The sequence below is a fragment of the Catharus ustulatus genome, chromosome 4 (genome assembly GCF_009819885.2).
Source record: "Catharus ustulatus isolate bCatUst1 chromosome 4, bCatUst1.pri.v2, whole genome shotgun sequence".
Lineage (NCBI taxonomy): Eukaryota > Metazoa > Chordata > Aves > Passeriformes > Turdidae > Catharus > Catharus ustulatus.
In genome coordinates, this window is record NC_046224.1 from 56,066,422 (window position 1) to 56,089,534 (window position 23,113).

Sequence of the window (23,113 nt, forward strand, 5' to 3'; positions counted from 1 at the left end):
AGAGAGTTTTCATTTCCTGATTGAATGACTTCTGATCTTAAGCAGTAGAAAAGCCACAGCAAAACCATACTTTTTCTCATTCATCTCAGCGAGTAAAATCAGATCATTACAAGCTGCAACAGCTTAATCAAGCAGCCTTTGAAACACAAAGGCCTCTGAATCAAATGGAGTTAATGGAGGTGGGGATTTTTTTGTTTTACTACTGCTCCCATAATGTTAAAAGTCATTCACATTTCCAAAGAGTGCTTGCTGATGATTATAAGCAGCAAAGCATCGGATCCAGTTATATGTATGCTTCCATCTGTTGCTGCAGAAACCAATTCTATTATCATTACTTTCTTGTTAATTCTTACTTCTTGAACTCATTTAAGATACCTGTTCCTTTGCTCTCTTCTTCATTGACTGTGTCAGTGGAATAGCTGCTTTTGTATTCAAATATCCTGAGCACAAAAATTGTCAGTTGAATTACATCTGTGCAGGGTGTTGAGCTGGATAGAAGAAAACACATTCATTTTCTGCAGCTTGTAACCGACTTGTTTCTCCTGCTGTTGAGGCACATCATCTGACAGCAACTCCTGGTTTGGGAGGATGTTTTTATATTCACTATATGTCATTAATGAGCGATGTGCTAATGCATGGATACCTGGGAAAGGATCTGGTAATCAGCCAGTTTTTGCTTCACTTGCATATTGACAGTCAGAAATTGATTTGTTCCAACAATACAACCCCCACTAGGAGACTGTGCAATGGTGTCTCTCTCCTTTTTAATGGATTTTGCAAAACGCAGGTGTATACTCCTCAAGAAGATGCTTCCTCCTGTCCTACCATCTGAAGAATATTTTCATGTTACTTTTGGATATTTTTCATGAGCTGTAGTGATGCTTCACATTAACTCATTGCCCACAGCAGTACTGCATGACATTTGAAACTCAGAGATTTGTCTTTACGCATCATCAGTAAAACTCATGACCCCATTCTCTCTGAAAATACATTTTGTTTCTTTTTTCCAAACTAAATTACTCATGTCTCTTTAATTTTAATGCCTTTTATGCCATCCCAGGATTTGTTCCCCTTACCATGTTTTTTCTCGTTTGTCCACAGTAGTTGGGCTTTATTATCTCCTCTCAGTGCTGCAGGGCTAGAAGACAGGTCCTCTGTTATGTGCCCTTACCTCTGTGTGTGGAGCTGGTTTCCAAAAGGGCAGAGCAGAGTCCAGAGTCAGGCAGCAACAAATATAAATCCCACAGCCAATATAAATCTCTGTTGGAGAAGGAAACTTAATGACACTTCTATTTGGTGAAGAGGTCCCACGTATGCGTTCAGCAACATTCCCCCCACCCCACACCCTATGGTAGATGAACGTGGAATGGTGGAACTCACTAACCATCACTGTGCTTCTGCCTGCTGCTGAGCATGCCAGCTCAGCATCACCACTCTCCATCACATCATATGATCAAAGAAGTAGAAAGCAAGCAGGCATAAGAAGAAAGATCATCAGTGCTTACCAACCCCTTCAAACTGAAATGTGGTCTACTGCTTTTACTTTTCCCTGACACTTTAATTAATGTCCTATGTCTACTGAAGCAGCTAGGCAATACAATGGGAGAAGAGAACTGGTGGCCTGCTTTACTAGGTGAGAGGACTACTGTCACATACCTGTTTATTTTTTGGACATGCTGATTTGCAGCACATGAATAGATAGGAGCTGTCAATACTTTAACATCTGGGAAACTGGAGTGAACTTTGCTGACTGGAATACCATAACTGAAGGCATTTATCCTCTCTTGGCTATAATGGCAGGAGAATTTTATGTGATCTCTCCTCTCTTCGCTTTCTTCAAAGCAAAGAGGAGAGTTGAAAGAAATGTGTGTATGAGAGAGATTATATTAATGTGGCTAAAGCTTGTAACCAATCCATACATGTGGTGATATGGTAGCTGCATTTGGGTGGAAGTGGTTGTAATGGTGAAGTTTTATGGATATTTGGTAAAACATTTTGAAGTAATAAAGTAAAAAAGCTATTAATGACTCATTCATTTAGTGCTATAATTGTAAACAGAGTAATGGCTATTACATCGGTGTTTTTATGTTTGCATTTGAAAGCAGATTTTCAATAATAACAAAGCTGGAATCAGTCCAAGTCAGATCATACACACAGTTGAAAAGCTACATAGTAAAAGACAGAGATAAGACTTTTCATTACTGATGTGCAATAGAAAGTCCTAAGAAAAATGAAAAAATAATTTGATGTCTCTTCCAGGCTCCTTAATCCCCTTGTGGAGATTGTGCTTGTTTGACCTGATCTAACTAGGTTTAGCTCACTTTGTTGTTCCTGGAATGTATTACTCCAAATGCTAATGCCAGTATATTCACTTTATTTATACAGTCTGCACACAGTGGCAAGGATATCCATCTCTCACAACCTATAGGTAATTTTGCTGTTTCTCATCCTCCTAGGTATGCATATGGTTTTCTGCTTTATTTTTGTATGCTTAGACTTCACAAATAGTATGAGAAAAGCAATAAAATGGGTGCATTGAAATTTCACTATTAAGCCAATAAACGCAGAATATGTAATGACTTTTTCCTTGCCTACAGCAGTGGTACTGTTTCAAACAATCAATAGGAAACACAAAAGAAAACTGTATTTAATCTCAGCTAGTCCTGGTCTTGTCTGCCTAAAGTCAATCATTCACTGTCCCAAAGGTACACCACTGGACAGCACGTTCACCCTAACTAATGCAAAGGGTGCCCCTGACTTTTCCCTGGGATTTGCTGCTGAATCAGCAAAAGGTGGCTGACAGGCTGCTCCAGAAATGAGGAATTGTGAATGAGAGGCAAATCTGAACCTGTGGCATAGTCCTGATACTGCTCCTGATGTTGGATGCCTGTTTGGAGTGGTCCAGCTGGGTACAGGGTACTCCAGCCTAGCTCTGAACTGTCCAGTACAATGCAGCTAGCTAAGGGAAAAAAAACCAAAACAACTGGTTGAGTTGAGGTTTGGCCTGACCATTTGCCAATATGATTCTCAAGGAGCTAAATTTGGATGAAAACTTTCAGATTTTGGACCACTTAGGCATGCTGAAATGAATCAAATGAGCAACAAGCACAAGGAAATATAGGCATCCATAAGCTTGTAGAAATACCTAATTTTCATCTTTTTTTTAACTTTTCCAAGGAGAAAATTCATATCTGCAATAATTCTGCACCTTTGGACTTCAAAATTATGCAAGAGACAGAAAATGATTGTGCAGAGAAAAATCAAGAGTCAACTCTGTGTTTATATTACTTTTGATTATGAAATGGCACAGCAGTCTACTGCATCCTGGAAGTAACCAAGACCAGAAAAAGTTTTAGAAAGCTTTTTCTGCACTGAGGATGAAGATGTTTTTAAAAATTTGCCTTATACAGTTTCCTTATACTGGTATACATGTTTTGAAAGGCTTCACTCAGGCTATCAACCATCTTCATAATGTTAATTACTATTAAAAATACAACACAGTTGCATTTATTATATTTGGCCACATTGTAAATATGTACACCCCAGAAGGATGACAGGCAATTCAGTAAATTAATGGTGATTGGGTTCATTTTGCGGCGTTTGCTTTTTTTGAGATCATTATAATGCTGCACAGCACTAGGTGTAATTCCCTGTGGAAAGTACGAGTTCCTTAGTACACAATTTGTTTATCTATTCCTAGTTGTAGACATTTAGTGAAAATAACAATAATAATAATAAACCAGCAATATGCTTTGCCACCCTGGTGAACATAAAAATTAATAATCTCAGAGTCTGTATTCAACCTGACACTGTGAGCAGTGCAAATATGGTACAAAGTCTATCTTTACATTTATTTGCAAATGTGTATAGATATGCTTCGTATAAATTAATCCTCTATTTCATTATAAGGAAGGAATTATGTCTGTGGTCAAAAGGGTGGGGTACAGTTAATCTGATTTAACACAGCATGGGAAAAATTAATTGAAAGTCAGAACTACATAGTGTTTATTATAAAGTAATTTCACACCAGCTCAGGATTAGCATGGTAACAGGTGACAATAGGTCATTACTATGTTAATTGAAAGACAGCATGCTTTATAAAAAAAGAAAAAAAGACGAAAAAAAAAAGAAAAAAGGGATAGAGACGAAATGAAAAGGAAAAAATATTAAAATGCAGTATTTTATCTAGGATTGGGCTGTAGTTCTATGGGACATGTTCTAGGGAGAAGATAACTTCTGAAAAGAATTCATTGGCTTTTGGTGATAACCACGCATTGTTCACTGTGCCATGAAGCATGGCAGATGTTCATGCACATCTCCTGCATGAGTTAAGCCTTAACCTCTCTTTCCACAAGAACAGGTTGCATCTCCAAAGCAGTGGCCTGACATTTTCAGCTTGCTGACACTGCTCACTGCCCAGGCATGTGGAGGTGAAGGTGGGCATGAGCCCATCTATTTACCTGGTTTGCCCAAAGCCACTGGGAACTATGAGATTTTGCAGCAGTGTTTAACAGCAAAAAAGACTCTGGTTTTGTTACATGACAAAAGGATTAATAAAATAAAAAGAGTTTCAAGCCACCAATGGAAAATTGCCTGTCACTTCAATAGCACGCTGAAGCATGAAGCCGGGCCAGCTCATCCTTGCACTTGAGCTGCAATGCCATTATCCCAGCTCTGAGCGGGGATGGGTGCTGCAGTGCTCAGCTGCTCTCCTATTGTGCAGCTTGACAGGCACCGATGTGCAGGCATTTCCCATTACACGCTGCCACCTGAGTAAGCAGTCCAGAGCTGCCAGCTTCAGCCTGTTGAAAGAAATCAGGAGCTTGTTTTTCCCCTTTTATTTGCATAATAGCAAAAGGTGTTAAATCAATTTTTAGGGCAGGAGGTCATTCTGAAGGTTCTTCAGTTGACCGAATACAAAGGGTGCAATATGCACTTGTGCCTAGGTGAGCAAGACAGAAAAGAACTCTGTATTAACTGCAGTTGCTAAAAAAGGATCTTTCCTAATGGCATATTATAATTTAGACAAGCATCTTTTCTGAAACTGAAACAGTACACCTATGTAACAAAGCTAGCTCTCGTTCACAGTAAATGCAAATTCAGAGGTACGGCTGGGACCTGAAAATGGGAAATTCTGATTTTATTTCCTGGAAGAAGAATTTAACCTCTTCAGATACCTTCATGCAGCCTGATAGATGAGCTGATGAGGTATGTGACCTTTCTATTCACCTTGCTTCAGAAAAGTTTGCAATTCAGTCTGACACAATCTGTTGTAATATGTTAATTTCAATGCAGTTCTGCCACAAACACTAAGAGTGATCCCTGAGACCTTTACATCCCAGAATACAATCCTTCCAGACTTCATTCTTACCTAAAAACATCCTGATTAAGGTGCCTACTTATCTAATAAAGGTCAAAAGAAAGGAAAGTGTAAATGTTCTTTGATTTCTTACTAAAAAGAAAAGAGCTCAGACAGAAGACAGTGTCCTTGCATTCAGTGCACAGTACAGTGCAATGTCTACTAAGTTCAAGAGAAAAAGAGTAATTCTGCTCCTGGTCAGGTAACACACCATCATCTGCAAATCTACACTACTGCAGAGCTAGGGTAATAATGCAATACAAGTACCCCTGCAGGTAGAAGAAGTACTTGTGTCTTCCTTCTCTGACATACAAAAAAGCAAAATAATAGAAATATTTGCTCAACCCCAACAGGAAAATCTCTTGGGATAATTAGGGGAAAAGGTGGCCTCAGGTCTGACTATGGCCAGGAGAAATTTTTTTCCTGATGGTAAGACAGAGTAGTAAAGTAAGTGATCAAGTTCCCCTCTAGAAATACAATACTTAAAAAAATACTCAGGTTGGTGGTATCTTACTTGTCCATGATCTACTATTGGTCTGCCATTGCTCAATAGAACCATCCAGTTATTATTATTTTTATTATTTTGTTATTATTATTATTTTTAACGGTTTGTCATGTCTTTGCATCTCAGTTACAGTAAGCAAAACCTCTGATTCAGGCATTTGCAATAGGCACTGCTGCTCTGATGCTATTCCTCCTCTGCAACCAAGATGAATCATAAGCAACAGTGATGCTCCCTGCTCATCCCACTGCCCCAGCTCAGCACCTTGAGGCCAAGCTGAGCCACCCACTGCCAGGATCTTCCCCTGGGGACTGCCAAAAAGTCACAACCAGCACATCCCCTCCCCTCAGGCTTGCTGTTGTGACGGTGGCTTTCTGGCAGCACGCAGGCAACATGTAATTGCTACAGGCAAGAGTAGAGCCGAGGGACTTTGAAGCAGCAGCAGTGGTGGTGTGGTTGTCTCAAAGTGCCACTGATTCCCTTTCAGACATGTTCTCCTTTTTGCTCTCCGTTTGTTTAAAACATAGCTACACAAAACAGAAATAAGAAGAAAATACCCAAACTGTCAAGCAAGGAAAACAGAGTGGCAAGAAGAGTGTGTTATAAATCTGTTGGCAAAACTGATGAGACAAAATAGGAAAAACCTGTGTATGAAGCTGCAGCAAATGTAATCTCAAAATGTTTCTAAAAGTAATTTTCTTCTATGCATTTGTTCTTGGCTGTCTCTGCTGTTTACTCTGCTGTTCTGTGATCTTTAGCAATAACAGTTCTATTTAAACTCTGGGCAGAAAGGACTCTGTCTTCTCACCTTTCTGCACAGCTCAAGGATAGCTTACACAGCCATGTTATAGCTTTGCCCTTTCCAGAAGAGGAATATGTTGATTTGGTTTCAGCTCATTAACTCTCTGAGGAATCTCTTCCAGCTTAGCGGTCTGCAAGGCCAGAATCTCCCATGTTCAGGATCAGGGCTTTTTTTCTCTTTAAATTTCTGAATGGGTGTCCCAATAGGCACAGACACTGCAAGGAAGCCCAATGAGCTGCAGGATGTACTTCATTGGAAATGAGCATCCTCTCTTGGGATAATGAAATTTTGTGTGTTGTGTTTGGTGCTCTGGGATTCATAAAGGTTATCAGTAAGGCATTTATAATAAAAGTTCTTCCTGCTTTTCCTGGCATGCATGGGAGAGATGGGAGTGTTATCATTCTGACATTTCTGTCAGAAGTGGTATTTGAACCACTGGATGATTCCGACAAATGCCACTGCTGTCATCTGCTGCTCAGTTTTAATTATATCTGACTGAGTCTTTCAATGGCAGCAAGCAGAAAACTTAATTAGTTGGTTTAAAGGCTGATCTCCAGAGTTTGAAGAATTCAAACAGTTTTGCAGCATTTATGCATGGAAACTGCCATTTTCAGTCTGATGATGCAAGTCAGAAGAATTAATGATCCCACTCATAGGAAGGAAAAACAGAAAGACTTGGAAGAATATACATCTACAAACCCCACCATTTTTGTATATGACATATCAGTGAGGTAACCTCGTGTCTAAGAAACTGCTGTGCTGGCTCACAGGTGGGTCTCAGACAAATGGTAGCAGAATGCAGCCCAAAGATTGGGTGCTCATGGGAGCATACAGCAAATGAACATCTGTTACCTTAAACAGAATGTATATGTTTATTCTGCAGCAGACTGCAAGCACTGCACTATTTGGGAAGACTGAAAAGCTGGCATTTTCTCATACAGCAGTGCACTGTTCAAACAAGCTGCTTGAAAGGAGATTGCATTAACAATTTATACTACCTCTGTGTTTGCTTCCACAGTGTTAATATGATTGTATTTCTCCATTATATCCTGGAAAAACAAGCATTCATAAGATGCAATGTCAAACTGCTAATATGATGCAATTAGAAGTTAACATTGCATTCACATACTGGTGTCAGGTTGCTAGTGGGGAAAAACCCCACCCATGGAAAATGCATTGTTTTGTTCCAGAAATCCAGGGCAGTGGGTTTTGGCACCCTCATGCAGATGTGGACTGATGGGCTTTGCTTGCTTGTGAGATCACATCCTCTGGAATGGTTCTGCCGGTGTCCTTTAGGATATTGCCAGATTTCATCATTTGCAGGGAATGGACTGGATTTTATACATAAAATGTGTCAAGAGTTCTATGTGAGCTCTAACCAGAAAGCAAAGCACTTGATGATTTGTACACCCCACATGACTGATCAGCTTCCATTGTCCTTCCCTGTATTCAAAAGCTTTGTGCTTGTAATTTAATTGACCACAGAATCACAGAACCACCGAGGCTGGAATGCACATCTGGAGATCTCCCCATCCAACACCCTTCTCCAAGCAGGGTCAGTTAGAGTAGTTTGATGAGGAATGTGTGTGTTTAATTAGGTTTTGAATATCTCCAAGGCTGGAGACTCTCCAACATCTCTGGACATCCTGTGACAATGTTTGACCATACACATCAAAGAAAAGCTTTTTTTCTGTTTAATCAGGTTTTTCTGTATTTCAGTTTTTGTCACTGCTTGTTATTCTTTTGCTGATCCACGCTGAGAGCATTCTGACTCCATTGTGTTTCTTCCCTCATCAAGTATTTATACACATTGATTAGATCTTCCTGAGACTTGTCTTCCAGGCTCCCAGGCTGAATTGACAAAGCTGTCTCAGCCTGTCCTTTTTTGACAGGTGCTCCAGTCCCTTAATCATGTGTATGAGTCTTGACCCGGTCTAGCATGCCCATGTATGTCTTGTGGGAGGAACACAGGACTGGATATGGCACTCTCCACTGACATGGACAAGGCTTAGGCTCATCAGGCTTTTCAGCAAAGCTGTTATCTAGACAGATAGCCTCCAGCATACACTGGTGCATGGGCTTAGTCCTTCCCAAGCTCAGAGCTTGGAATTTCCATTTGTTGACCTTCAGGAGATGCTTGTTGGTCCATCTCTCTAACCTGTCCAGGTTGGCAGCACAAGCACCTGGTGTCAGTAACTCTTTGCAGTTTTGTATAGTTTAAACTTCCTGAGGGTGCACTCTGCCACATTGGCCAGGTCACGAATGAAGAGTTAAGCAGAGGAGGTGAGGGAAATGGCTAAGCAAAATTTATGGCTTTTGTCACTATATTTTTCCAAGCCACAATTCTAGTTGAGCTCACCCTGCCTGGATGCTGATTGCTGCTCTGCTGAATGCCAATCCCCTGGACTTACACAGGTCCATGAACCCATGTAGTTGTATGACTGGTGATGAAAAGTGTGCAGTCAATTTCACTGGTCTCCTTCTGCAAGCAGAGGCGACCTTTTGTCCATCTCTCTTCTGCACTATCAATTGGATAATGAAAATATCCTCCTGCTATGAGGGAAGCTTCTTGTCTCCTCTTTCATGGATTACTGTGTCCTGACCCATCAAGATGAGTATAAATAAACACAATAACACACTTCCCTGTAACATTTTAGAGGAGTTCAGTTAAACTCCTCTTTTGCCTTGAACAGTACTTTTGCCAATGGGCATAAAGTAGTGTATTTATAGGATATGTGATATGTTTTGTTTATCTTTGACGTTTTATATCTTTACACTTTCCAGCAGAAAACTGCTGCATTTACAGTAGGTCCCCCTGTGGCATGGTGAGGAGCTGCTGTGGATGTGAGTCTACAGCAGGGAGCTGTAAGCACTGTTGCTTGTGTACACAAACACAGCCTCCTGCAAGCTGGTGCTTTGATACCAAGCTATGTGTACCAATTATGGGGTAAAAGATACAATAAATGACCTTCTTTATCCTTGAGTGCTGATATTACCACTTCCATCTTACAGCTGCAGAACACTGCACCATGTTTATTCTTCAGCATCACCATGAGGAAAAGAGACCATCACAGCACCTGCTACTTTTCCCCATCCTTCTTACTCCTCATGCCCTGACCTTAGCGGTTCATGGAAGCTAAGCTGATTTTTTTCATTAAAAGTTCTTAGGTCACGTTCATAAGGAGTTTCGTATTTCAGCTCTGTTTAACTGCCATGTTCACTACTGTGCTGTGGCACCCTGCTGAAGGAGAGCATGTGGCTGGTGAGCAACCCCACAGAAAGGGATCTGAAGCATGCTGTTTGGCAATAGGCTTGATGTAAGTCAGCAGAGTCCTCTGATTGTCAGGAACACAAACTCCTTCTTGGGATGTATCAAGCACAGCATCACCAGTTGGTCAAAAGAGGTGATTATCCCACTGTATTCAGCACTGGTGTGGCCTCACCTGGAGTGCTCTGTGCTGGACTCAACAATTCAAGAATAAGGTGCTCAAATGTATCCAGATGAGAGCAATGAAGCTGGTGAAAGGGTTGGAAGGAATGTACTATGAGGCATGGTTAAAGGCTTTGGGTTTGTCTAGTTTGGAGGAAAGGAGGTGGAAGTGTGACCTACTTGCTGTCTACAGCTTCCTGAGTAGAGGAGGTGGAGAGGGAGGTGGTGATCTCATCTTCCTTGGTCCAGTTATGAGACATGTGGGAATGGTGTAACACTGCACCCAGGGAAGGTTGAGACTGGACACCAGGGATCATTTATTTACTGAGAAGATGGTCGGACACTAGGCTCCCTAGAGATGTGGTTCATGCCTCAATCATTTGAACAATGCCCTAAAGACAATGCTTTAACTTTTGGTCAGCCCTGAATTGGTCGGACAGCTGGAATAGGTGATGGCTGTAGGTCCCTTCCAAACGCTATCTCCTCCCCCCATCTCCTCAAGGCTTCACATGCTTTGCTGGCTTTTTTTATAAACCTCCCTCTAGGCAAGCAACAACATTCTCTCTCTCTCAAGGAAGTACAACTGGAATTCATTGAGATTAACCATGACAAATCCACATTTTATAGGGTATCAGTGTTTTCAGAGAAACCGGGGAGTGAAATGGCCACATGGTCAAAGTGTCTTGCTGAGGCCCCCAGGATGCAGTCACCTCCTTTCCTTCCAAAAACATTCAGGTAAATGTCAGTATCCTCTTTTTGCAGAAGGCTCTTATAGCCCATCCCTTTGATCAATGGTGGCTGCAGTGTTTGCCAGTGCGAACTCAGCATTTTGACTGAGCTGTCGTTCTTCATCATCCAGCTAACACTGTGATTTCTGTATTATAGACCCATTATTTGACACTGAAGATGCCTGGTTAATACATTAGCTAAAGGGATTCTGAGAATAGTATGCTGCCTTTAGCAGGGAATATTGGATGCTTTGTCTTTGAAAAGTCCCACTGGTCTTTCCTTTGTGAATGGCTGTAAATTGCTTACTGGAACTAAAATGACAATTTTTGTCCAATTCTTTCTTGATTTTACCCACGAGGTACATAGAACCAGTTGATTAAATCACTTGGTGCTTTTCTCTGTCTAAGACAGACACATGAGCCTCTCAGCATATGCATTTAGGATTCTTTCACAACAGGTGAAAGAGTAGCATTTCATACACAGGCACCTGTTTTGTATCCTTTCTTTTGAAAGGTATTAACTCACATACTTTAAGACAGACTGTTTTTACTTTGCTAAAGCTATCTAAAAGTTAGAGGTCCAGCTTGAATTAGTTGGACAAATGTCCTCCAAAGGACATCCTTCCTAAAGAAAGAAATCAGTTGTGCAGTTAAAGCAAAAAATTTCAGTTTTTTTTTTCCTTAGTACATTTTCTCCCTTGTAATTTTGCAGGACAGGCAAATTCTAAGGAACATCTTGGTTTTACAAAATCCAGAGATTATGATAGTGCAAAAGCATGACAAAAGAAAAGAATAATGCTGACTTTTTTAATCTCACTCCCAAACCTCCCTAAGCATGCACTTGTTTGGTAGTGGGAGCCACTTTGGGTCCACTTCCATTCCTCAGACAATGGGATTGCAAAACCTGCAGTGGATGTTAATCCTTTTCACACCAATAGAAATGGTTAGATATTCAAATTTGCACTGAAAATTGAGATGAGGTAAAAAATGAGACATTCTGTAAATATAAACCCTTTAAAATAAAATAATACAGATGACATAAAAGTCTAAAAATGAATGTACTGACATGAATAATTCACTAACTATTGAATGGTATAAGTCACCAACTAATGTGTATTATGTGCCATTTAATAGCGGATGTATCTGAAGAAATATGGAAATTGGAATACTTTAATAACTTTATATATGAAAGATGATGAGACTGCCTAAATGATTAAGAGGAAGATATGTTATAATGAACTAAAGCCACTCGAGTGTAAGGTAATTTTAATTCAAATCTCCATCTGCTTATGTATAATTAAGACTCATTTAACAAGTTAATGCCTAACAGAGAGAACTGATAAGTTTGGTATTAAAGAGCTTAAGAGAAGTAAATTAAACTGTCGAGTTTGAGAAGCTTTCATTTGAATTCCCTGTACCAAACCAAAACACAATCTTCCAGGTGCATTTCTTTACCCTGACTACACAGCCAGGTCCCAAATTTGGGCAGAAAAAGGAGAGGAAAATCATTATATCTTTGTTATATTTTCATTTTAGATATCATGTCAAGTCTGGAGTTTGACAGCATCTTTGCTCATATGAATATTTATACTGTTCAACCTTCTCCATATAGTGTCTATACAACATTAAGAAGATACTTTTCATTCCATCAGAGAAATTTATGCATTGCAGAAATTGCCAATGGGGTTAAATAACTTATGAAAATAAGAGGATTGCCTTTGATGTGCAAAGAAAGTAATATTTTCATCAGCGGTAAATTTTATGTGCTATTCACCCACTTAACTTTTTCTTTCAGTCTTTCTCCAAATATCTTTCCTGTAAGGTCCAGTAGTCAAAACAGTGGCTTCAACCTTTTCATCTCTCATCATGCAATTTTAATTTTCGTCTTTTGGCTTCTTCTCCACTGTCAAGATGAGAGTTTCCTGTATTCACTTCATACTTAAAATTCTCTGTGCTTTCAAGTTTTTTTTTGTCACTGCAGCCAGACATCAGCTTTGATTTGCTCCTAGTGCTCTGGAATAAGTTAGATACTTTTGGGAATGTGTTGGAAGAACAAATACCACAGTATGTCTAATGCTTATTGCAGTGCAGATGCTCCCAAGTGATGACAAAGTATTAAAGCTATGGGGTTTGATGACCAACATCTGATCTCAATAAATGCCTAACACAGACACTGCACTAATTGAAATTTACTGTTTTGTTCCTAGGCCAAAACAGACTTTAGCATCATTCTGGTTTAGTATCAAAGTGCAGAAAAAATAGGGACTAAATTGTTTAAAATGTATCAAATAGTAGAGCCAATGTCTTACTTCTCAAATTGAGTTTTGGGCAATGGAGGTCCTTAAAATTCAACTGTAAGTGAAATACATCTTTATGTTATATATCCACAGATTAATACAATTTACTGTTTGCAACAAGTCTCTTAATTAGAAAAGCCTTTGGGTTAATATGCATTTTTGTACATGTGTCTCACAAATGAGAGAGCATATGCTTTAAAAGGTTTTCCTTTCCTCCAGCATTTAAAAATGCACTCTGTACTGAGCCATCACCAAAGACATTTGCAGCACTTCAGTGAATGAACTTCAAGTGGCATAGGAAATGTGCCAAATGAACCAAACCACCTAAATTGACTACAGATGAAAATTTACAGTCAGACACAGGTCTCCATTTGTGTTGATAAGCTGATCTATGAGAAAAAATATTGCTTATTTAATGAAGTCCCCCCTTCAACATTTATTACCTTTCAAATCCAGAAGTCTTGCTTCCAGAAGAAGGAGGAACCGAGGGAAGGGAAGGGAAGGGAAGGGAAGGGAAGGGAAGGGAAGGGAAGGGAAAGGAAGGGAAGGGAAGGGAAGGGAAGGGAAGGGAAGGGAAGGGAAGGGAAGGGAAGGGAAGGGAAGGGAAGGGAAGGGAAGGGAAGGGAAGGGAAGGGAAGGGAAGGGAAGGGAAGGGAAGGGAAGGGAAGGGAAGGGAAGGGAAGGGAAGGGAAAGAACTTTGTGAAACATTGCTGATGGCCCTTCCCTGGTACCTGAGTGTATCCCAGAACACATCATAATCTCCTCGATGACACTCAAATTACAGATTTTTGTATGCCAGAAGGACATCTTTGTTTTGGGACATCTTGTAAATTTACAGCAGAAAGAAGCTATCAGTAGGGAATATTAGCATGAGAGAGACTAATTAGTGAGTAAGGGCTCAGTCCCTCCCCATGGTCTAGTGCCTGTGAAAAGAAGCACATACATTTTACTTTACTTGTCATATCAGTTGTAAGCAATAAGCCTGTAGCTCAGCCCCTCTACCCACAGCTGCCACAACCAGGATGGTATATGAGTACACAGGACAATCCTTTCTTCCTTTGAGCTCCATCTAAACAATCTTTACAGCAGAGTAATTTCACTTCTTAACCCTGCAGCTATTGAGATTCTGAACCTCTACACAAATGCCATTTTTTCCTGGCTCAGAACCAGATGAATTGGAAAGGGAAGCCAAGATCCTTAATTGCCAGGAACAGGAAAAGTTGCACATGGCTGAAGGCTCTGACAGTGAGAGGTGGACCCTTCTCCTGGAAGGACAGGAACCTGCTCACTCCTGAGAAGGGCCCAGGGACTAGTATACTTGAGCTTGCTGCCTTGCCAGGTGCATCCCAAATCCCAGGTTGCACCTTGTCTCAGAGGTGTGATCGAAAACCACTCCATCATTCATGTACTAACTGGCATTAGAACAAGATTAACAACATCAGAATATCTGGGCAAAATCTGTACAAGTCTTATAAATGCAGCAATTGCCATATAAGCATGTGGAATGTTCTTTAAACAAAGAAACATGTTTCAGAGCAAAGGCATTTAAAGATAATAAAACCTGCTCATGATCCCTCTGCAATACTCTTTCTCTTCCTCCAGGTATTAGCTGGCTGGCCTCTCTGAGAGTAACACCACCAGGCTTCTGACAGCTACTCTGTGTTGCTGTAGACAAATGCCGGCTCCCACAACCTTCATTTTATCCTCATTCCTGAAGGGCATTTAATACTCTGAAAAAGGAGTAGGTGCATAAAGTGGATATTACTAGAGCACTCAGCACATACATATTTGTGATCAGCAGTCTAAAGATTAAGAACCTGTGGCAATTCCAGCTTTGAACCAGGAAATATTTTTGCATCAATGCCACGTCATGAAAAGAAAAGGGTGCTACTCTGTAATTTGCACCAAGAAATGGAGGTTGAAAATGAATGTTAGTTAAACAAAAACTAATAAATAAAGTTAAGTACCATGATAGTAATGAATAACTAAATCCCTGTGAGTCCAGAAAGTCTAATTATGAAGTTGTTGTGAGGTCCTTGTGCCCTCTCACAGGGCAATGTACCAAGCACAGACTAGATTTCATCTCTGATTGTTTGTATTCGATTCAAATAATACTCCCAGTCTCTTTCTTAAAAAAGACAAAACTGATGCAAGTTTAGTTTATTGTCATGATCATACCCTTCTCCCTTTTAGGATACTTACATTGGGAGGATGATTCAGGGATCCCACAGATTTTAATCTTACTTATGGCGAGCAGTGATCCTAAATCAGCTGGCAATACAGTTGTCAAGTGGCACAAGTCTTTTTACAAGGCCATTTCATTGGTTTCAAAGGAAAAATTATCCCCCACTGGTCTCAGCTGGGTACCAGTGCTGGGGGAAGGACGAGTGGGACATTAAGTCCCTTCCCAGCAGCGATGTGGCCATGGTAACACATCCATGCAGCTACTGACTTTTGCTCTTTATCTCAGAGCAATCCTGCTAAACAAGATCTGGTCTTGTTCCAGTTGGAAAGCAGTTTTATGTTCCTTCATATGAAAAAAGTTCTCAACAGACAAGTTTTTAAAGATTTATGACAACATAAAAAACATTTTGTTCCTTCTCTTTTAATTTGCCTTGGTGCTAAAATGTTATTTTCCTCAGTAAAAATTACGACATTTTGAAAAAAAAAAGTGCAGAAATAAACCACATGTGGGATGTCAGCATTGGATTTAACTGATACAAAACTGCTGGAATGAGAGAGTGCAATGCTGAGTCCTGCCCTGAAGAGAAAGCAGCTGAGAGCAGTGAACAGTAAAACACTCACCTGCCATTCAGCCCCTCTACACCATCACCCTGGGTGGCTTTGCAGCCCTGCTCTCAGCTGCATGGTTATTTTCATGCTAGCAGGATTGATCACCAGGCAAAAAGGAATACTTGCCAAAACTGCCCAGGGAAAAAGGAAAATGATACTTAATAACCTCCATTAAGAAAAAAGGACAGAAAACTGTGGGCTGCTTGAAACTTCCCAGATTAAGGATTAGGTAGGGACATGATATTTCCTCAGGTGAAGAAGAAAGAAGTTGGCCGGGCACTGGTAGGCATGTGCTGAGCAAGAAATCACATCACATGTGCTACCAACACTATCTCTGTATCACCTCTTGGTTTTCTCTTTTGTCATACTGGATTTTGACAGATTCCCCCAGATTTGGACATATGTCCATTTACAGCCTATTAGCATACTATAAATATTGTTTATTCTTTATTTGTTTCTCTAATTATTATCTACTGCTTAGCTCCTCTTCTCCACTTGGACTCCCCACTCCACCACCCTCCTGTTAGGACTTTTCTCTAGACATGGATTTTCCTACTTTTATTTCTGAGTGATGAAATAATGATATTACATTTTCTGAAGATTCATGTTGTTCTCTGAATATGAGCGTCACACTAGCTTGATGGGAGCTCTCAGTCATGATTTAATAATGGGAGAAAATCAGTAAGTACTTTGTCTAAGGGAAAGATGTAACAGTAACCATTGTCTTGAGTTGACAGCAGTTGAACTCAGATTAGGAAAGAGACCTGTGTTTCCTGTTATTACTGGAATGCAATAAGAGAAACAGCCAAACCTCTGGGCTCTGATGTCTCCAGGAGAATGTGTACACCTTCCTAGATGACTTAGGTTGGTCAAATACAATTCCTAGGCTCACCTGGAGACACAATCTGGTATCAGCCCCAGGAAAGCAATACTGTGATCCTTTCTGATCAGAGATTCCACACTTTTAAAAATTTATTTTGAAAGAAAACAGTGGAGGTTTTCATTGAGCCTGAACAGCTCTATGTTTAGTGAGGATTTAGCGTGATGTCACCCTGAGTCTTGAAAAGAGAATTTTCTGATTATCCAACTGTGAACTGTCAGTGGCATAATTTTCCTAAGCACTTGGAGAGCAATGTTCTTGCAGTATTTGTATGCCTGGAGATGCAAAGAGCATTGCCAATGTCAACAAAAGCCAAAAGTGTTTAAAAAACAAATGAATGATTCCCAGATTTGGGTAGTTTGGAAATACCATAATGTGCCCTTATTCAACTTTACGCATATCTTCTGAGGCCTGATGCCAAGTGACTTCAGCACCCAATCCTGCTATGGAAAGCACTGCAATCAGTTAGGAACTTCTGTGAGTCAAGCACAGGGACAATGAAAATGGAGCTATTAGGCCAGGTCTTCAACCCCACTGACTACCCAAGATCAGTCATTTCAGCTTGCTGCAGAAGATGCCCCAGAGGCAGCAGAGGTGCCTCTGATGCATGGATAGTCAGGGAGTCCCATCAAGCACCCAGATAGCAAGTTGCCATTGTTCTTGAGCTCCAGCCAGCTCCACTGAGGGTCTTTTAAATTACTTGGATGCTCCTCAAAAATAATTTTACACCCTTAACTCAATTAGTTGCTTTTCATTCTCTGTTTTCCCTTAACTCATGTTCTATGAAAATGTCACTGCTAGTTTTTCTTGCATGAGATTTGGCTCAAAATTAGGCATATGCTGAGTTCATGTTTTGTACGTGTAGAACAAATAGCAAGCTCAGCCAGGGAGAGGACTTGTGGCAGTTACCTAACATCTTACAACACAGTAATACATCAATTAATCATTTAATTATCTAATAATAACAGGTAAGGAAAAGCCAGAAAGACCCACTCATTCTGTGTGTTCTGCAAAATTGAAAGCCAATTAATAAGAAATATCCTATGGAATTGTGTCCTTTGCTCTTGAAATCTCTGTATGCTGTAAATATTATGTGCAGTGAAATGGCTTATATGAAAAGTCAAATTCTCAATCTAAATAAAACAATGCTTGGTTTTTGTTTTTGTTTTTGTTTTTTCTTAAAGATAAGCAATAATTTATTTCTCTTTCATCTTCACAATTATCACATACTTCCCAGCTACAAGACCAATGCCACTACATAACACAGGAGAATTGCCCACCTACACTTTACTTGGACAAATACAATTACAATTTACAGATTAAATGTACTGTAAAATATGCAGTTGAAAAATGTCATTCTTATCTATATGATGGGATGTGGCATATGTTTTATGAACAGATTCAATCTAAGATGTAAAAATTCAAAACTTGTTAAGCCCAGGATACAGTATAAAGCATTTTGGTTTGGTATTGTATTGTTACTAAAGTAGAAAAAGCAAAATTAGAGAAATAAATCCAGATCTTAAGTTACAGCATATGCATTAGGTTAAGAAATTTTTTGCTTTACTTTTCTATTTTTTTCTACAAATGAATAATATGAATATATTGCAGGATAAAGAAAGACTGCCAGATAAAGAAGGTACTGTTATATGAAAAACAAATGAAAAATACCAGGTCATTTTGCTTACAAAAAGATCAAACTATAAACAGTCACAAAATATATAAAAATGCCACATTGAACGAGGCAATTGTACTCTACCTAAACTGGTAGTATACTCTCTGTTAGAAGTTGTGTTCATACAGTAGTTACTGATAAAAAGGCATTGTGCACTCTTGTGCCGTCTGGGGATTTAGCACCATGTGTCATCAGTTCTTGTATTGTCATCCAGTTGTCCAAGATTTTCTTGTTTCTCTTTTTCATCATCTTTTTGTGACTCAGTTCAATAATGTTGATTTCCTTTTTGCCCTCGCTGCCACTCTGTGGACTTTCCTTAAGACACTCCAGCCTGCTCCTCATCATGAACTCCCGCCGCCTCCTCTGCTCCTTAGCGCGCACCAAATGCTGCTTCCGCTCTTCTTTGCTCCAGTAGCGACCCATCTTCATCTCACTCATCGTGTCATCATCTGTCGTCATCCCACTGCGCTCCTCTTTAATTTTTAAGGCACGTTCCTTCAGGATTCTGTCTCGAACTGGTCTCTTTGTGATGTATCTCGTCCCATCACTCCTTATTTTCACTTTCCATTCCATCTTGGGCTCCGCACACTTCTGTGAGTCTTTGCACATGCTCACCAGGCTGAGCTGGCTTTGGGCATACTCCACAGCAGACTTCTGCTGGATCAGTTGCATATAGCTTTGATAATGCTTTGCATGAGCAGGTATGTTCCCATACCTGTAAGAAGAACTGTGATATGGAGACAAATAGGGAATGTGCTCGCTGCTTTGCCTTTCCTGCTCTGTGAATTTGCTGCTTTCTGATGCCAGCACTGTGTTCTCAGCAGCACTGTTCTGCTCAGTGGGTTTGGTTTTGGCTGAGGTTGTCTCCCTGCTGCTTTGTCCTGAGGATGACTGGTTGGAAACAATTGTGGTCCTCAGGTTTTTCCTGTTGGTTATGCTGATCACCCTCTGGAGAGAGTTATCAGGGGATCGCTCCACAGTCAGAGGAGTGCTCCTGCAGCTTTCAGCAGTGTTATAGGCACTGGAGCTGTCCTTATCAGATTTCTCAGGGTGTTCCAGGATGTCATCCAGTTTGCCTCTTTGTACATCTATGCTGGTGTTATAATTCCTGAAACTTTCATCATGTAAAGCCCAAATGTCTCCATACTGATCTCTCACCTTTTGGAGCCGGTGAGTCTGCATAATATTCTGGCATTCGAGTTCAATGTTCCTCAGTTCCTCATTAAGCAGCTGCAGCTCATGCTCCACTCCATCTTGTTCTCTTCTGTTGCACTCTATCATGCTGCTTGAGTAATAAAGATCATACTCCCCATGGTTTCGAATCTTGCACTTCAGTTCCAACAGCTGCCGAAACCTTTCACACTCCTCCTCTGGGTTCCCTATGAAATCAGATTCAATGTATTCCCCAGACACAAAGCTTTCATTGCACTGGAGCTCAACACTGCCTAATGTATCCTGGCTGTGGCCCAGATCCCGTTTGTTCTGCAGGGTAGCACTGTTCTTCTCCTCGGTTGCATTTTCCTGCTCTGAGCTCTCATCATTTCTGAGACTTTCATCTGTAGGTCCCACCCCACTGTCCTTCTCATGATTGTTGGATGATGAGGTTGCAGTGTCTGTAGTGCCATCTTCCTCTTCATGTTTCTTTGGCTACAAAAATGAGTAAACCAAAAGCATTATCAAATGCAGATCATATTATAGGAGAATATTTTCTAGCTTTGTTTTGCTTAAATAGCTGGGATCTGATTTAAGCTGAATTAAAACAGATCACTAAATAACAGTCCTACTGCTCACAGCTTTTAAACATTTCTGGAGAGTCATGCTGTGGTTTCCATACTGAGCAATGTGAGTTACAGTACTAGCAACATAGCTTCTAAAGTCCAGAAAGAAATATCTCCCTGCCTAGCTAAGCCATGTCTTTGCAATGTTTAAAGATAATGATCACCAGATGGTGAGCTGTTTTTGATTCTGGATTATGGCCAGAAACTGGTGGAGCTGAAATCTTCTCAAACTTGAGAGAAAGCCTCAGTACTGGTATCACCTCAAACAGAGCAAGCAGCCAATGAAGCCATGACTAGTACAACCCAACAGGGTGCAAAATGACTACTGTCTCTTTTTTCAAGCAGTGACCTTTTGTTTGCTCCATTACACCCTCCATGGCTTTCTCCTACACTTCTTGTGTTCAGTAGCCTTTTTCCGAAAAAAAATTTCATTTCGGATTCTAGGATTTTGCTCAGAAGGACCTCATTCCATTTTATCCCTGGAAACTCTTTCTGAAAACTCATTTATTTCATTGTTAGAGTTTATGTTCCTTAAAAATGAAAACAGCAGAACAACACTGAATACTTTGCCATGGGTATGTCAAGCTTTCTGACTGCTGATTAGCACTCCACTCATTGTACCTCACCTATTTATATTCTCAACCTATTTATATTCCACAGAATGTGAGATAATACCTCTCTGAAGAGACAGACACTTTATTTTTCAAACCAGATAAGCAAAGAATCATGCAGAGTGCAATTTATATGACCAAGTACCTAACTACCCACAGTACCAACTAAACACCATGTCTCTTTTAGGAGGCATAATTGCATAATTATGTATAATGACTGTAATAATCAGGAGAGAAAAAAGGTACAGTGCACCCAGTGAAAGAAAACAAACTTAAAGAGGTCACTGTCATAATTCCCTTCTTATCTACTTTGAAAAACAGTAAAACAGGATGAAAATGTGTCTATGTCATCCCTTCTCCTGTCTTCATGTGCACCTCATGATCACATACCCTTCATCTAGTTTCATTCCTTGAACTATTAGAAAAAAATAATGGCCTAGTGTCAGAAAAACAAAAAAATACCCTCTACCCCCAATTCAGTATAAGAGTTGAATAAAGCAAATATTGAAAGAAACACACCATCATGAGAACTCTGTGTCTATGACAAGCCAGTTAGAAATTTCTGAAAAGATGCCTCAGGAGATTTAGGTTTAATTTAATATCCTAGTTCACCTCCTTCAGGTGAGTGCTGCTACATATGCTATTCTGTTCCCTTCTCTCACCTGCTTTGGAGCTGCTGCAGCTTGTCTTGACCTCCTCAGCCCCCAAACCTCTCAGCAGAGAAGTGACTCCAACCTGGGCAGCTTACACTTCACCCCAGCCACTGCAATGTGCAATCCATATTTCTCACTACTCTCGAAAATATTGAACTACCAACAGCAGGGAGAACAGCTCCACCAGACAGCAGGAGGGCAGTGCAGCAGAACAGTCAGGATTCTGGGTGCCTATTCCAAATGCAGGGCTCCATTCACATGACAAAACAAGGAGGGTCAGGATCTGCTATGTGACACTGAGAGTGAGTGATAGAGCATAACTTGCATCCATATGACTAAAACTCCAAAGAGGGTGATTTATCTGTTAGCACAGCTACACAGTTTACAGAAGCAGAGCTTCGTGATACTTCCTCTTATGTCTTCTGCATGGTACTACACCACCCAAAGCATATATTTGAGTACATCTGCAAAAAACCACTTAACGAGTCTACTTGTATGGTGTTGGAAAGAGACTTTATAGTTGAGTTGCAATCAACACTTTCAGAATTGGTAGCATTTGTTTTCCACAACATTTTTATCAACAATTTAAGCTTTGCTTCTTCAACTTGATTTATACTGAGTGAATATAATACACTGCCATCTACTGAAGTTACATTATCTGGAATTAACATGCACACACAAAGCAAAGCCCAAGTGGAAACCAGATGAGTGCGATTGATCTGATGAAAAATTAGTGTTTATAGTACAGGCATCTGAATGTCAGATAGTGACTTTGGGTTCCTGCAGGAAAAAAACAAGTGCCTATATAATCAGATTCTTCTCAAACTAAAGCAGATATCAATATCACATTAAATTTTTCCCCAGTATGTGGATACCTGCAGTTAAGTCAATTAAGGAAATAATTGTAATACATATATTTATTTTACTGCTTGGTTTCGAGATATACTTTATTAAAAAATCCATTGTGACTCTGGCAATTTTGTCCTGGACATTTCACACTTGCTAGAGCTCCTAAACATGTGCAAACTGAGCATTCTTTTACAGAATGAGATAATTTTAATTTTATTTTGAAAGATAACAAGTCTAATTCCATGTTGCATCTCTTCCGAAAAACAAGAGAGAATCCACAATTTTCAGTGTGTTGCTTTTCCTGGTGTTATCTACTTCAAACAATGTGCTTGTTTTCAAACATACATTGTCAATCTCTGCTACAATTACTTCTGTTATGAAATACCAAAGGGCTCCTTAGGCCTCATCTTTGCAGCAAGAGCTCAGATAATGAGAAGTTAAACCCAGTGGTGTGTACAATCAAGCAATAAATGAACCTCAAAAGATTCTGCATTTCAGCTCCAGCAAGAATTCCTGCCTATAAAATGGCTAATCTTGCAGGAATTCAGGCACATTTCTATTATCTTACAATTTATGATATATACTGGGACTCAAAACCCAGACTGCTACTAAAGTCTGAACGCAGTATGATTCAGTTGAAGGCTCTAACAAACACAGCTGGGCTCTCTGGTCAGTCTTTGGTAGTGAGAGGGAGAGTGGTCACAGGGAGAGGAATCTCCAGTGGCAGGCTAACCATAAGGTACTCAAACCGTGAG

At 40.1% G+C, this 23,113-nt stretch overlaps 1 protein-coding gene across 3 annotated transcripts in view; it reads right to left on the reverse strand.

The window, feature by feature from the left end:
- Window positions 1-17,940: 17,940 nt before the first annotated feature.
- Window positions 17,941-23,113, reverse strand: part of PDZRN4 (PDZ domain containing ring finger 4) — a 232,071-nt gene continuing 226,898 nt past the window's right edge. Inside the window, exon 9 of one of the 3 annotated variants that reach the window (XM_042779231.1) lies at window positions 17,941-20,114. In XM_042779231.1, the coding sequence (XP_042635165.1) occupies window positions 18,588-20,114 (1,527 nt within the window). In that variant the 3' untranslated portion in view covers window positions 17,941-18,587. The remainder of the gene's footprint in view (window positions 20,115-23,113) is intronic. The other 2 variants (XM_033058933.2, XM_033058934.2) reach the window with 2 other exon arrangements.